Here is a 15,899-nt window from a genome sequence, read left to right on the forward strand (position 1 = left end):
AAAAGTCGCACGTGCACAAGTACATGCGACTTCTTTACGCCAAATTTTTTTTTACTACGGAGCTTGATAAATCTCCTTCAAGATGTATATCTCCTGCTCAGCATCAGCTGTGAAAGCACAGCTTAGACCAGCTACTCTGGTCAGTGCAGTAACACAAGCACTGGCTCCTGTATGGTATACATTGCTGAGCTATGAACCGCTGTATACTATACAGCCAGGGGAGGCAAGTAGTGGCACCCTGCATCCGACTCACAGAGTGGTACCTGGAAGGCAGTTAGAAACTGCCACAAGGTACAAAATTGTCTGTTTTGACACATCAGCAAAAATGCTGGAAAAACTGCCAAACGCAAGAAAAAGCTGGAGCAGTTTTTCAGGTGGAAAAAAAAATAAAAAATAAGTGGAAATGTACCCAATAGAGGAAGGTCCTGAAAAGAATAGTAAGTGGCAGCTATGTCTAGCATACCTAGTATTGACACCTACTCGATAACTTAATTGTGGCCAAGCTTAGTTATGGGAGCACACCCAGTGTAACTTTAAGCATATGTAAATGAGCCCTCAGAAAATACCTGATCTGTTTGTCTATAGTTTTGAAGCTGCCGACTTATTATGGGACATGTGACATACACCAACAAGACACAAGCTACAATTTCACTTGATCTTTACTGACACCTAGGGGAAAATCTGTATAACTTGTTCTCATTACAGAGCATTTTTACATACTTGACATGAAAACCCAAAACAAAATAGGCACACTCAGCATCAAAGCATTCCTAAAGATCACCCAAATAGAAATTCCGCACAGCAGTCAATACTTTACAAAGTATTATCCAGTCTTCTTAAATTGTTCAAAGGGAAAGTAGAAAGATGCATGTAATACTAAAAAGTATTATACATTATCTCTTTTGCACTACAATAATCTAAAGAGTTTAGAGATACAGAAAGTAGTTTCCGATCTTCTAAGATAAGTATATTCCTGATACTTTGGATGGTGGAATAATGCAGTGTTTAGCATTAACAGTAATGTGAAAGTCTCAGAGTACAACAAAACTTCTCAGGGGAGATTTATCAAAACCTGTGTAGAGGAAAAGTTGCCCAGTTGTCCATAGCAATCAGATTGCTTATTTCGTTTTTGAGAGGGCCCTTTCAAAAATGAAAGAAGCGATCTGATTGGTGGCTATGGGCAACTTTTCTTCTGCACAGGTTTTGATAAGTATCCCCTACAGAATTTGAGGAGGCTCCATGCCAGGGACTAACGGGGAGATTTATCATCGTTGCTTTGGTAAGAGAGTTCTGTAGGCATTTTTTCTTGCTTTTGGTTTTGCTTGTGTGTGACACATTTATCATACTATCACAGGGGGGGTTGATAAATTTGGCTTACATAAGCAAAAAAGAATAAATCACTTTTGAATACAATTTTTTAGCACACATAAGCAAAAACCAATAAATGACTTCAGAACAGCACTTTGTCACCCCACCTCAAGTCACAGGTGTGAAAAAAAATGTGCGACATTATATATATATATATATATATATATATATATATATATATATATATATATATATATATATTTGTGTGTTTATTACATTTTTTTTTTTTTTACAACTTTTTTCCCCCTGAATGTACTAACCCATTTTTTCTTCTTCTTCTCATTTCAGATCAGTGTATCCCGTGGACTTCTTCAGATTCGGCGGACTACGATGAACCACGTTTTTTTGGTTTAATATTTATAAAATGTTTAATGAGGGCTTGTGGGGAGTGCTTTTTGGAATAAAAGTTTTTTTTAATCTGTTGTGTTTTTTTTTATTTACTTTACAGGCTTAGTAGTGGAAGCAGTCTTATAGACGGAATCCATTACTAAGCCTGGGCTTAGCGTTAGCCCCAAAAACAGTTAGCACTAACCCCCAATTATTACCCCAGTACCCACCGCCAACAGGCCCCGAGCGTCAAAAATGGCGCTCCTGGGCCTAGGCGGAAACAGGCTGGCATTATTTAGGCTGGGGAGGACGAGTAACAATGGTCCTCACCCACCCTGGTAACGTCAGGCTGTTGCTGCTTGGTTGGTACCTGGCTGATACTGAATATACAGGGAATTCTATGCAGTTTTTTAAAAATTATTTAAATTTTTGAAAAAAATAAAATAGCTCATCTCTCATTGCCCCCCCCCCAAGCTCATCTCCCCGCTACCCAATCATCTCCCGCAACCCCCCGCTTATCTTTCCTGCGCCGCTGGTCAGCGTCATCTTGCCGCCTGTACATCTCCCACCCTGCCGCTTGCTTTTTCAGGACTACAACTCCCAGCATGTCCTTTTAGTGAGGGCATGCTGGGAGTTGTAGTAGCAGCAGCGAGCGGGCCGGTGGTAGATGCAGGCCGGCCGGCTCCCTGCAATATGAAACTACAGTGTAATCTCACGTCTGAGCTGTGATTGGCCGACACCGACCAGCCAATGACAGCTCAGACCGGGAAGTATGAGATTACACTTCAGTTTCATATTCCAGGGAGACGGCTGATGCAATTACAACTCCCAGCATGTCCTCACTGAAAGGATATGCTGGGAGTTGTAGTCCTGTAACAGCAATTGGCGGGGTGAGAGATGTACAGGCGGCAAGATGAAGCTGACCAGTGGCAGAGGAAAGATAAGGGGCGGAGGAAAGATAAGCAGGGGGTTGCGGGAGATGACCGGGCAGGGGGGAGACGAGCTGGGGGGGGGGGGGGGGGGGACCAGAGGAGGAGGAAAGATAAATGGGGGGGGGGGGGTTGTGGGAGATGATCGTGGGGTGGGGGGTAAGACTGAGCCCGGGTGGCTGCACAGTGATGCCAGCCCCAGCTCCTTTGTACAGCTGTGGTTTCATATTCATATTTCCCGCCGGAGCCGTGGTCTCAGCTCTCAGCGGGAAATATGAAATACCAATCTCCAAAGCAAGTTTTGTAAGCCAGGTCCAGGCTGGCTTACATTTACGCTGCTTTGGAGGCAGTTGCGACTTTTTGAGCGACTTTCGCACTTGATAAATCCCTGACCACTGCAAAGTTAAAACTGAAATTTGCTTTGGTAAGCTCTTCTGTTCATTTTTGCTTACAGCCAAAAGTCGCACAAAAATTTGCTTAGGCGCACGTGCGACTTTTTGTGTGACTTTTGTAAGCAAAAAAAACCTTTGAATCTGTTAATAAATCTCCCGCTATATGACTACAACTACTATGATATTGCAAGTAATACGAAATATTGCCGAAGTAATGTAGGTCCCGGCACATTGAGTTCTCAGGTTAACTCCTGGTCCTCAACAGATATTAACCCCTTAAGTACTGAGGTCATTTTTGCAAATGTGACCTGTGTCACTTCATGCATTAATAACTCTGGGATGCTTTTATGCATCATACTGATTATGAGACTGTTTTTTGTGACATTCTACTTTATGTTGGTGGTAAATTTTCATCAATGCTTGCATTGTTTCTTTGTGAAATATTCCATAATTTCATGAAAAATTGGAAAATGTTGCATTTTTCTAACTTTGAAACTGTCTGCTTGTAAGGAAAATGCCATGCCAAATAAATGATGTAATTGATTCACATATACACTGCTCAAAAAAATAAAGGGAACACTTGAACAACACAATGTAACTCCAAGTCAATCACACTTCTGTGAAATCACACTGTCCATTCAGGAAGCAACACTGATTGACAATCAATTTCACATGCTGTTGTGCGAATGGAACAGACAACAGGTGGAAATGATAGGCAATTAGCAAGACACCCCCAATAAAGGAGTGGTTCAGCAGGTGGTGACCACAGACAACTTCTCAGTTTATATGCTTCCTGGCTGAGGTTTTGGTCACTTTTGAATGCTGGTAGTGCTTTCACTCTAGTGGTAGCATAAGATGGAGTCTACAACCCACACAAGTGGCTCAGGTAGTGCAGCTCATGCAGGATGGCACATCAATGCGAGCTGTGGCAAGAAGGTTTGCTGTGTCTGTGAGCGTAGTGTCCAGAACATGGAGGTGCTAGCAGGAGACAGGCCAGTACATCAGGAGACGTGGAGGAGGCCGCAGGAGGGCAACAACCCAGCAGCAGGACCGCTACCTCCACCTTTGTGCAAGGAGGAGCACTGCCAGAGCCCTGAAAAATGACCTCCAGCAGGCCACAAATGTGCATGTGTCCACTCAAATGGTCAGAAACAGACTCCATGAGCCTCACTCTACTGAGCGTCATTTTGACTTGTTTTAAAGGACATTACATCAAAGCTGGATCAGCCTGTAGTGTGGTTTTCCACTTTGATTTTGAGTGCGACTCCATATCCAGACCTCCATGGGTTGATAAATTTGATTTCCATAAATAATTTTTGCGTGATTTTGTTGTCAGCACATTGAACTAATCGTATGAAATACTTTCATCTATACATAGTTGATTCATTCAGATCTAGGATGTGTTATCTAAGTGTTCCCTTTATTTTTAGTGTGCAATATGTTGGCATAATAAAGTGGACATGTTTTTACTTCTGCAAGACATTAGAGGGTTTCGAAGTTTAGCAGCAATTTTCAAGAAAATTTCAAAATCTGAAGAGTTCAGTTTTTAAGTGAATTTGAGAGCCTTTAAAAAGGGTACTCCGGGGGAAATTTTTTTTTTTTTTTTAAATCAACTGGTGCCAATAAGCATACAGCTGCTAATAAGTAATACAAGTTTCTGGCACCAGTTCATTTAAAAAAAAGTTTTCCACTGGAGTACCTCTTTAAGTTATAAATTCCCCATGAATTAACCCATAATGAAAACTTTACACCTCAAATTATTCAAAATGACATTCAGTAAGTTTGTTAACCCTTTAGGTGTTTCACAGGAATAGCAGCAAAGTGGAGGAGAAAACTCAAAATCTAAATTTTTTACACTAACATGTTATTAAAGCCCCATTTTTTTTTTCATTTTTACAAGGGGTAACAAAAGAAAAAGCCCCACAAAATTTGTATGGAAATACCTAATATGTGGATGTAAAGTGCTCTGCGGGTGAACTACATGGTTCAGAAGGGAAGGAGCAACATTAGGCTGAAATGGTTTTGGTGGGGCATGTCGCATTTAGGAAGCCCCCCCATGGTGCCAGAACAGCGGGAACCCCCCACATGGCACTCAATTTTGGAAATGACACTCCTCAAGGAATGCAACAAGGGGTAAAGTGGGCCCTAACTCCCCACAGGTGTTTCACAACATTTCGTTAAATTTTGAGTTTTTTTTTTAAATTGTAGGTGTGACTCCAAATTTTGCATTTTCACAAGGGGTAATAGGAGAAAAATCACCCCTAAATTTGTAGCCCCATTTCTCTCGAGTAAGGAAATACCCCATATGCGGACATAAAATGCTCTGCTGGCGAACTACAGGGCTCAGAAGTGGAAGGAGCAAAATTTGGCTTACGGAGAGAGAATTTTGATGAAATGGTTTTTGGGGGCATGTCGCATTTAGGAAGCCCCCCATGGTGCCAGAACAGTGGGAACCCCACATTTTGCACTCCATTTTAGAAACTACACCCCATATAGTATCCATTTAGGGGTGTAGCAAGTTTTTTGACCCTACAGGTGTTTAAGGAAAGTTTGTAGAACTAAGCAGTGAAAATGAAATTTCAAATTTGGTTGCAATTTTAGCATCAATTCTTTTCACTTTCACACAAATATGAAACTACACATGCCAAGGTATTCATCTAGGGGTATAATGAGAATAATTTTTAGTTTTATTAGGGGTCTAACAAGGTGGTGAAAATATAAAACTACACCGGCCAAAGTATTCTTCTAGGGGTATAATAGGAATTTTTTGTTTTGTTAGGGATTTGCCAATTAGATTTTTGGAAATAATGTAATTGAGAAAAAAGGGAAATTACTCACTAATAAGTAATAATGTAATTCCAAGGGTGCGTTTAGTGTTATCTAAAGTAATTTACTTTGTAAAAAGTAATCCCAAGTACTCCAAGGCAGGAAGAAGCGCATCACTGTGCACAAAACTGCTGACGGTCACCTCTGTGCACCCCATGCTAGCCTTGTAACCCCGCCCAGTGGAAAGCCTGTGAGAGGAGCCGTGTGACCCGATCTGCTGCGGTGGCATCTGGTGGTTGGCATTCACTGCTAAGGCCTAGCATGATATGCCTGTGGATAGGCCGCAATGAATTGCTCGCCATACCTGTTTGTCTCCTCCACGGTCATGTTAATCAACTCTTCTGAAAAGAAGAGCTGAAAAACAATCAGCTTCTTTTAGCCCCATGGTGTTAACACGAATGCCTGCAGTGGCCACAAACTCAGGCAAATGAGGTATAAACTGGTTCAGTAGAGGTTCTAGGACCTGGTTCAGTACTGGTACTAGGACCTGGCTCAGTACTATGCCTTGGACTGTGGCGAGGAGGTTCCTCCTCAGAATTGGTGGAGGAGGAGCAAGAAGAAGAGGGAAAATATAGCAACTCTTCACTGTCCGAACCTGAGGAAGATGTCAAGAAGGCATATGCCTCCTCAGTGTTGTACGTGCGACACCATGACATATATTTTAGAATGGATGACACTATTAAGTTCCGAAAAACAATGGCGAAGTGTCTCTGATGTACCAACACTAGAACTATATATATTTTTTTTATTTTAGAATTTTTTTTTTTTTTTTTTAAAACAACAAAAAATGTAACCGCGCTACAAACAACAAAGCAGTGGTGAACTGTCACCGCTGTCCTGAATCCCAAGAACTAAGCTGACGGTGAGACCGGTATAGAAAAAAAATGTCACAAACTGTACCACTAATAGGAACAAAAAAACTGAAGCAAACTGTCACTACTATCACAAATCAGTGACAAATCACTACCACTGTAATGTCATATATTTATTTTTTATTTTATTTTTTTTTCATATTTTTTTGTAACTAACTGAAAACAAACAAAAAGCAAAACTAGACTGAAAACAGCGATAAAAACACAGCGGCGAACTGTCGCTGCTGTCACAAATTAGTGACGGACTAGGTAAAAGGGTAGTATTGAGGTGTACGAGGTGGTGATGGGATAAAAGGGTGACAGACACTTCAGGGGCACTGACAGTAATTTTTATTATTTGTTCTTCACTGTCACTGTTATGGTCAGTGACAGACAGTGGCGTAGCTATAGACATCGCAAAGGTCGCCAATGTGACCGGACCCAATAGCCAGGGGGCCCGCAGTTTGGGCCCTTGAGCATTGCCCTTCGCTGATTTGCTTTGAGTAGGCTCCCGGTCCCCCGAAAACCTCCTTTCCTCCTTCCCCTCCAGTCCCCCCGTTAAATATGGCTGGGGCCCGCAATGTCAGGGGAGCCCAGCCTCCTAGGACATGTACCATTACTCTGCAGGCTGCACATCTCTCCTCTTCAGATTCCTGCTGCCGTCGGGTCTTAGAGGAGGAGGGGGGAGGGGATTCATGGTACGGCAGCCTGAAGAGGCCAAACAGCAGGTCATGAATAGGAACATGTGCTTGCACGCTGCCTGTGCCTGTTCTGTGCCCCCTCCTCTCAGCTGTGTTATCTGCTATGAACATCCAGGGATGAAGAGGAAGTCAGGGGAATGACTGCAGTGTTAATGAAAGGGCGTGTATTAAGTGTTAATGGGAGTGCATATGTGTGTGGGTGTATTAAGTGTTAATGAGAGTGCATGTTTGTGTATAAAGTGTAAATGAGAATGCATGCTTGTGTATAAAGTGTTAATGAGAGTGCATGAACGTAGCCTAAAAACACATCTCTTCAGAAAGGCCTATAACATTCTCTGATTGGCCTAAATATATCCCCACACCTCTTGTTTGAATAGTTATTGTGTAATATTATGTCTGATACTTGTCTTTGTTTGTACCCAATAATTGTAAGCGCTGTGGAATCTGTAGGCGCTATATAAATAAATAAAATAATAAATAAATAAGTGTGTGTGTATAAAGTGGTAATGAGAGTGCAAGTGTGTGTATAATGTTTTAATGAAAGTGCATGTTTGTGTATATAAAGTGTTAATGGGAGTGCATGTTTGTGTATATAAAGTGTTAATGGGAGTGCATGTGACTGTAGAAAGTGTTAATGAGAGTGCATGTGCGTGCATAAAGTGTTAATGGGAGTGCATGTGTGCATTGTGTTTATGAGAGTGCATGTGTGTGTATAAAGTGGTAATGGGAGTGCATGTGTGTGTATAAAGTGGTAATGGGAGTGCATGTGTGCATTGTGTTAATGGGAGTGCATGTGTGTGTATAAAGTGGTAATGGGAGCGCATGTGTGTGTATAAAGTGGTAATGGGAGTGCAGTTTAAACTTTAGTGGGATTCTGCTGTCCCATTTAAACAGCAGAATTTCTGCGGAAATTCTGCATTCCACAAATATATAAGATCAGTCTTATTTTTGCAGAATTCCACAGCGGAATCCCATCAAAATCAATATGGCTTGAATTTCGGCAAAATCCTGTGCTCTGAGAACAAAGAAATTCAGCCAAAATTATGCACAAATTCACCCAGAAGATTAGCTGAACAGAATTTGGCCGTGTGAACGTACCCTAAGGCTCGCTTTAGATATAAAGCATATTTCAAGAGCATTTAGTCTTCCGTTTGCAGGCACAAGTCCAGGCCTCAATAGAGGTCATCAAACCCATGGCATAGTATATGGTAGTATTGTACTCAGATGGCATGGTGTGTCGTAGTACTATATTCAGTGTGCACTGGGTGTGGTAGGATTATATTCAGAGGGCACAGTGTGTGATAGTATTATATTCAGAATGGGCAATGTGTGGTAGTATTATATTCAATGGGCACAGTGTGTGGTAGTATTATATTTAGAGTGTACAGTGTGTGGTAGTTTTATATTGAGAGTACAGTGTGTGGTAGTATGATATTCAGAGGGCGCATTGTGGTAGTATTATATTCAGAGGGTAGAGTGTGTGGTAGTATTATATAGAGGGTACAGTGTATGGTAATATTATATTCAGAGCGCAGTGTGGTAGTATTTTCTGAGGGCACAGTGTGTGTGTGTTAGTATTATATTTAGGGGACACTGTGTAGAAGTATTATATTCAGAGAGCGCAGTGTGTGGTAGTACTATATTCAGAGGGTGCAGTGTGAGATAGTATTATATTCAGAGGGTAGTGTGGTAGTATTATATTCAGAGGGCGCAGTGTGGTAGGCTGCTTATTCTAAAATGTCCGGGCCTATTTTTGGTCCCAGTCCGGCCCTACCTGTAAGTCACTGATATCATTGTGTATTCAGAGAAAGAAGGATAAAAGATTGTCCCCACTAGGCGCTATCTCCAAATGAAGGAATAAAAAAAATTAGGAGAATCCTCTTTATTAAATAAAAAAAAGTTTTTATTGATGTAAGAGGATTTTCCTCATTTTTTATTCCTTCATTTGGAGATAGTGCCTAGTGGGGACAGTCTTTTATCCTTCTTTCTCTGCATACTCCTTACCGGTTCCACGCAGTTGGCATAGGTCAAATGCCAGATGGCTTGCAAGTCTCCCAGAATAACCCATTTACAGGGGTGATATGCTTAACCTCAAGGCTACATCCAGGTGAGAGTCCCATCACAGACCCTCACAGACAGACACTTGGATCCACAGTTTTACACGAGGCGCTGTCCTTGAATTTTTTTGTCTCTTTCTCCTATCATTGTGTATTGGCACTGGCTGTGTCCCATCAGTGCTGTAGTCACTGATTTGTGATAGCCAACGCCGTGTAGGGGGGTTGTCCGAGAAGTGGGGGGTAGGAGGGCCCTGAGCAATTTTTTGCATAGGGGTCCTGTAGTTTCTAGCTACGCCCCTGGTGACAGGCTTAGGTTTCTGTAGCCTGTTCACTACAACAGGCTACAGCAGCTGGTGAATTAATGGGAAGAAGAGAGTGAGGTCAGCCTTCTGTGGGTACGGGGCACTGTGACACTGCTGGGCACTGACACTTTTTATTACTGTGTTGTCACTGTTATATGCAGTGACAGACAAGCTAATCTTCACTGCAGCCTGTCAGATCCCATAGGCTTCAGACTTCAGACGGGGAGGACAGCAGCTGCGGTAAGGGGCACTGCAGGGACACTGTTTTATAACTCTTTTTCAACTTTTTCTTCGGCTTTTATAAAAGCTTTTTCTACACTGTATCTTCTTTCTTCTTCTGTTACACTAACTCCGGCTCCGATCGCTACTCTGACAGAAGTGAGAGCTTCAGGGCCGGAGTTACTGTAACAAAGAAGCCGATACACTGATTGGTCCACAGGGACCAATCACAGTGATCACTGACCAGGACCAATCACAGAGCGTCCTGGGATGTCAGGCAGAAGTTGTCTTCAGTCGGTAAAAGCAGGACTTCTGCTGGTTAACACAAGCGATACCGCTCATCACTGGGTTAACTGAATGCCTTATATAAACGGCGGGATGCGGGAACTAGCTGCATAACCCGCCGTTTACATAAGGCAGTCTGCGGGAAGGGAAAAACTGCACCACTGCAAAACTCCAAGGCTATGATCCCCCACATTATTTTGGGACATTTTTTAAGTTGTAAATGGATGAAAGATTGAAGAAGAAAAAAAAAAAAAAAAGCCTCCGGCTTTGTTCACACACAGTATTTTGGTCTGTTCTTTCAAACAATAATAATAATAATGATTAATATTGCATACCATTTTACTCAATAGAAAAACATTGGTAATTCCTATTCAGTAAAATTAAGCATTTTTTTGTTTGTTTGTCTCAAAAAAATGATGATTTTTTTCAAACTGCCTACTAGCATTTGTTGTGAGGAGGGGGGTAATGCATGAAAAACATCAGTTTCTTTAAAGGCTGAGTGTACTGAGTGTGCCAAAAGCTGTCCATACACTTTAAATAGCTGCCGGCCAAACAATTCATACACACGCCTGGTACAGATGAGCCTTTGTATGTTATCAGCCACGTGGTCACCTGACATTTACGTGAAGTGTAAGGCCAGCTTAAAAGTGATATTTCAAGGGTTTTTTTTAATGCTTTTTTTTTTATAAATGTGCTAAGTCTGGGGTAAAACATAAAAACCAGATACAGTATCTCACATAAGTCAGTCAACCCCTCAAATTTTTGTAAACATTTTATTCTATCTTTTCATGTGACAACACTAAAGAAATGACACTCTGCAACAATGTAGTGAGTGCACAGCCTGTATAACAGTGTTTAATGTTGTGTCCCTTTAAAAACTTAACATACAGCCATTAATGTCTAAACCTTGTACACCTCAAAATGGAAATATCCAAATTGGGCCCAATTAGTAATTTTTCCTCCCTGGTGTCATGTGACTTTTTAGTGTTACAAGGTCTAACGTGTCAATGGGAAGCAGGCGTCCTAAAAATGGTGTTGTGGTACTCTCTAATACAGGTCACTGGGAGTTCAACATGGCATCTAATGGCAAAGAACTCTCTGAAGATCTGAAAAAAAGAATTGTTGCTCTACACAAAGATGGCCTGGCCTATGAGAAGATTGGAAATACCATTAAAGTGAACTGCAGCATAACAAGGAAGACCACACAGCAGTTTTACAGGACAAGTTCCACTAAAAACATGCCTCACCATGGCTGTCCAAGGGAGTTGAGTGCACACGCTTAGCGTCATATTCAGAGGTTGTCTTTGGGAAACGGATGTATGAGTACTACCTGCATTACTGTAGAGGTTGAATGGGTTGGGTGGGGGTAGCCTGTCAGTGCTCAGAACATACACCCCATACTGCATCAAATTGGTCTGCATGGCTGTTGTCTCAGAAGGAGGACTCCTCTGAAGATGATGCACAAGAAAGCCCACACACATTTTTCTGAAGACATGCAGGCTAAGGACATGGATTACTGGAACCATGTCCTGTGGTCCAATAAGAACAAGAAGCTCTAGTAAACTTCATGCCAAGGTGGCTTAAGGCAGTGCTGGAAAATAATGGTGGCCACACATAAATAATGACACTTTGGGTCCAATTTGGACATTTCCACTTAGGGGTGTACTCACTTTTGTTTAGACATAAAAGGCTGTTTGTTAAGTTATTTTGAGGGGACACAATATTATACAGGCTGTGCACTCACTACTTTACATTGTAGCAGAGTGTTATTTCTTCAGTGTTGTCACATGAAAAGATATAATGAAACATTTACAAAAATGTGAAGGGTGGACTTATGTGGTGGAACGTACTTCTCTTCCTTGCGCTCAACCATTCTACCATAGATGGTAGTGTGGGACATTTCTGGCTATGTTTGAGGTCAGCACATGCACAGCACACTCAGCAGTGTCCCTCCTAAGTCACTCATTGTCTAAGTGGGTAGTGCACACATTAACCCCAAATAAGCTGTGCAATGGGACCAGCTCCAGTTTTAAGGTTTACCCTTAGGCTGAGCAGATTTAAATGGGCACTGTCATTTGCAAAAATGTTTTAGATAATAGCATTATATGAATATACAATATACATTGTTTAAAAAAAATGTGTGTAAAAAGTCTTGTCTCTGCAGTTATTGCCTATGTTTCTCGGCTGGGACAAAATATAAGAAGTGTGGGTGTGACAAGCAGCCTGAGGCTCAGTGGCATGCCCCCGACTCACAGAGCAGGCTGATTGACAAGAGCTCTGCTCGTCCCACCCACACTTCCTGTTTTTTGGCCAAGCCAAGGCACACAGGCAATAGCTGGAGGGACAAGACAGCATTTTTTCACCCAAAAATATGTATATTACAAAAATACATATAAGGGAAGATCAAAACCTGTCCAGAGGAAAAGTTGCTGAGTTGCCCATATCAACCAGATAGCTTTTTTCATTTTTGAAAAGGCCTGTGAAAAATGAAAGAAGCAATCTGATTTGTTCCTGTGGGCAACTGCACCACTCTTTCTCTACACAACTTTTGATTAATCTACTCCATAATGTTATTATTTACATTTTTTTTTAAAGTTTTTTCAGTGCCCGTTTTAAAAAATAACAAAGAATTAACAAATAAATATAACTCGGAATAGCCTTTAAGTCATATTAGGTCATAAACAAATTACCACATGATCCTAACAGTGTATAAAGAAGTAACTCTTACCTGTTGCAAATCTCACAAATGAATTCTCGCTTTTCAATTCTCTGCAGATTGAAGGAACCTTTAGGGACATCGACTCTACTTTGGTCCTCTACTTTCTCCTTTGCACTCTCCTTACAGTCTTTGTTACTCTGTTTCAGATGATCATGCCTTTGGTGTTTGTTCATTTGGTGACTGTTTTTGAATGTTAGACTGCAGGATGAACAAGCAAGAACCTTGTGCTTTTTATGCTTAGAGGAGTGGGCTTTCATTTGTGATCTGTAAAAAAAATGAATAAAAAAAATAAAGAAGAACCACTCGTTCACCTATCAGGGCAACCCCTTTACATAAGGCCTCTTAATGCATATGGATGTCAAAGTGTGCTCCACTGATGCCCCCCCCCCCTCCCTTCCATGAGCCAAAGAGGAAAAAAGCACCATGAAAAGTAAAGAATTGGTTTAAAAAAAAGAAAAAAAAGGATAACCAGTTTATAACCATCATCTACATCAAAAAGGCACAAATACATTCCATATGTCATCAACATAAAATATCAAATCAATACATTGTAAGATATTTTAAAAAATAAATAACTGTTTAAGATATAGTTAAAGTAATATAGATCAGACTATAATTAAACTGAAGCTAAATGGCTGATAACATGATGATATATAATAATATAGTATAAAATGAATCCCGCTCAGCTGAATCTTGTATTACAGTGCTAAAAATACAGTAGTATGTAATTAGAATTCAGATTTTTCTCTCTAGACACATCAGTGTCTGTGTTCCCATAGGACTGGAGCCAGATAAGTATTGTGTGCTTACTGTAGACGGCCCATTCATGTGAAACACGCTGGGCTTAGTGATTTGGTTTTTACTAGTATCCACTGGTGTATATTTTAACCACTTAGTGAAGAAAGGTCAAGTTCAATTTTTTCAGCAGCTGGAGGTCCTCCATGTTTGAGATAATGTATTATAGCTATAATAAATCTATGGAAGCACAGTGTGCCCCAGTACCTATATTCATGGGCACAAATGTATAGAGATGTAGTACAGTCATGGCTGTAAATGTTGGAACCCCTGAAATTTTTCTAGAAAATGAAGTATTTCTCACAGAAAAGGATTGCAGTAACACGTTTTGCTATACACATGTTTTATTACCTAAATAGGAAGGAAAAAGCGAACGTTGATACGAGGCCCCCACATTAGGTGCGGCAGAGTTCCCCCCCACATTAGGTGCGGCAGAGTTCCCCCCCACATTGGGTGCGGCAGAGTTCCCCCCCACATTGGGTGCGGCAGGGTTCCCCCCCACATTGGGTGCGGCAGAGTTCCCCCCCCCACATTGGGTGCGGCAGAGTTCCCCCCCCCCACATTGGGTGCGGCAGAGTTCCCCCCCCCACATTGGGTGCGCCAGAGTTCCCCCCCCCCACATTGGGTGCGCCAGAGTCCCCCCCCCCCCCACATTGGGTGCGCCAGAGTCCCCCCCCCCACATTGGGTGCAGCAGAGTCCCCCCCCATTGGGTGCAGCAGAGTCCCCCCCCCCACATTGGGTGCAGCAGAGTTCCCCCCCCCCCACATTGGGTGCAGCAGAGTTCCCCCCCCCCCACCACATTGGGTGCAGCAGAGTTCCCCCCCCCCCCACATTGGGTGCAGCAGAGTTCCCCCCCCCCCACATCGGGTGCAGCAGAGTTCCCCCCCCCACATCGGGTGCAGAAGAGTTCCCCCCCCCCACATCGGGTGCAGCAGAGTTCCCCCCCCCCCCACATTAGGTGCAGCAGAGTTCCCCCCCCCCCACATTAGGTGCAGCAGAGTTCCCCCCCCCCCACATTGGGTGCAGCAGAGTTCCCCCCCCCCCCACATTGGGTGCAGCAGAGTTCCCCCCCCCCACATTGGGTGCAGCAGAGTTCCCCCCCCCCCCCACATTGGGTGCAGCAGAGTTCCCCCCCCCCCCCACATTGGGTGCAGCAGAGTTCCCCCCCCCCCACATTGGGTGCAGCAGAGTTCCCCCCCCCCCCCACATTGGGTGCAGCAGAGTTCCCCCCCCCCCACATTGGGTGCAGCAGAGTTCCCCCCCCCCATTGGGTGCAGCAGAGTTCCCCCCCCCCACATTGGGTGCAGCAGAGTTCCCCCCCCCCCACATTGGGTGCAGCAGAGTTCCCCCCCATACAGTGTATGGCTGGAGGCTGTATGCCTGTTTACTGCCCCACTTCAGTATTCCGACCACCGCTCTGGGGTCACGATCTACTGCTTTGGCCCATAGCCTATGATCGTGACCCCGGAGCGGTGGTCGGAATACTGAAGATGACGTGCCGCAGCCCGCTGGTCATTTACCTACCATGCGCGCGCGTCCTCCTCACCGCTCCGCTCTGCTGCCAAGGGCGCACGGGACGTCAGTGACGTCCCTGCGTGCGCTACTTCCCGTCGGCCCCTGCGTTTTTAAAGTTAACGCGGGGCCGGCGGCCACACACAGGTAACTGGGGCATGCTTGTGTCCCGGAAAGATTTTTCGAGACACAGGGTGATGGGGGGAATTGCCCCGTCGCTACAGGACGGGCAAGCACTGTCTCTGCTAGGGGCCACCCCAGCCAGCTCAGGGCCCCAAGTAATTGCTTGGTTTTCCTGTCCTGTAGCGACGGGCCTGTTTGTTGCCATCCATTTCTGGGTGCTTTTTGATGTATGTTTGGGGTCATTGTACTGCTGGAAGACCCAAGATCTCGGACGCAAACTTTCTGACACTGGGCTGTACAGTGCGACCCAAAATCCATTGGTAATCTTCAGATTTCATGATGCATTGCACACATTCAAGGCACCAAAACAACCCCAAAACATAATTGAACCTCCACCATATTTCACTGTAGGTACTGTGTTCTTTTCTTTGTAGGCCTCATTCCATTTTCGGTAAACAGTATAATGATGTGCTTCACCAAAAAGCTCTATCT

The 15,899-nt window shown here is 43.3% G+C and overlaps 1 protein-coding gene across 3 annotated transcripts in view; it reads right to left on the reverse strand.

Annotated features, from left to right (window-relative positions):
- The window catches only part of LOC130273766 (oocyte zinc finger protein XlCOF6-like), a 55,495-nt gene that overhangs the window by 22,020 nt on the left and 17,576 nt on the right, over positions 1 to 15,899 (reverse strand). For all 3 annotated transcript variants that reach the window (XM_056521069.1, XM_056521070.1, XM_056521071.1), the window contains exon 4: positions 12,986 to 13,240. In XM_056521069.1, the coding sequence (XP_056377044.1) occupies positions 12,986 to 13,240 (255 nt within the window). The remainder of the gene's footprint in view (positions 1 to 12,985; positions 13,241 to 15,899) is intronic.

The sequence above is a fragment of the Hyla sarda genome, chromosome 5 (assembly GCF_029499605.1).
Source record: "Hyla sarda isolate aHylSar1 chromosome 5, aHylSar1.hap1, whole genome shotgun sequence".
NCBI lineage: Eukaryota > Metazoa > Chordata > Amphibia > Anura > Hylidae > Hyla > Hyla sarda.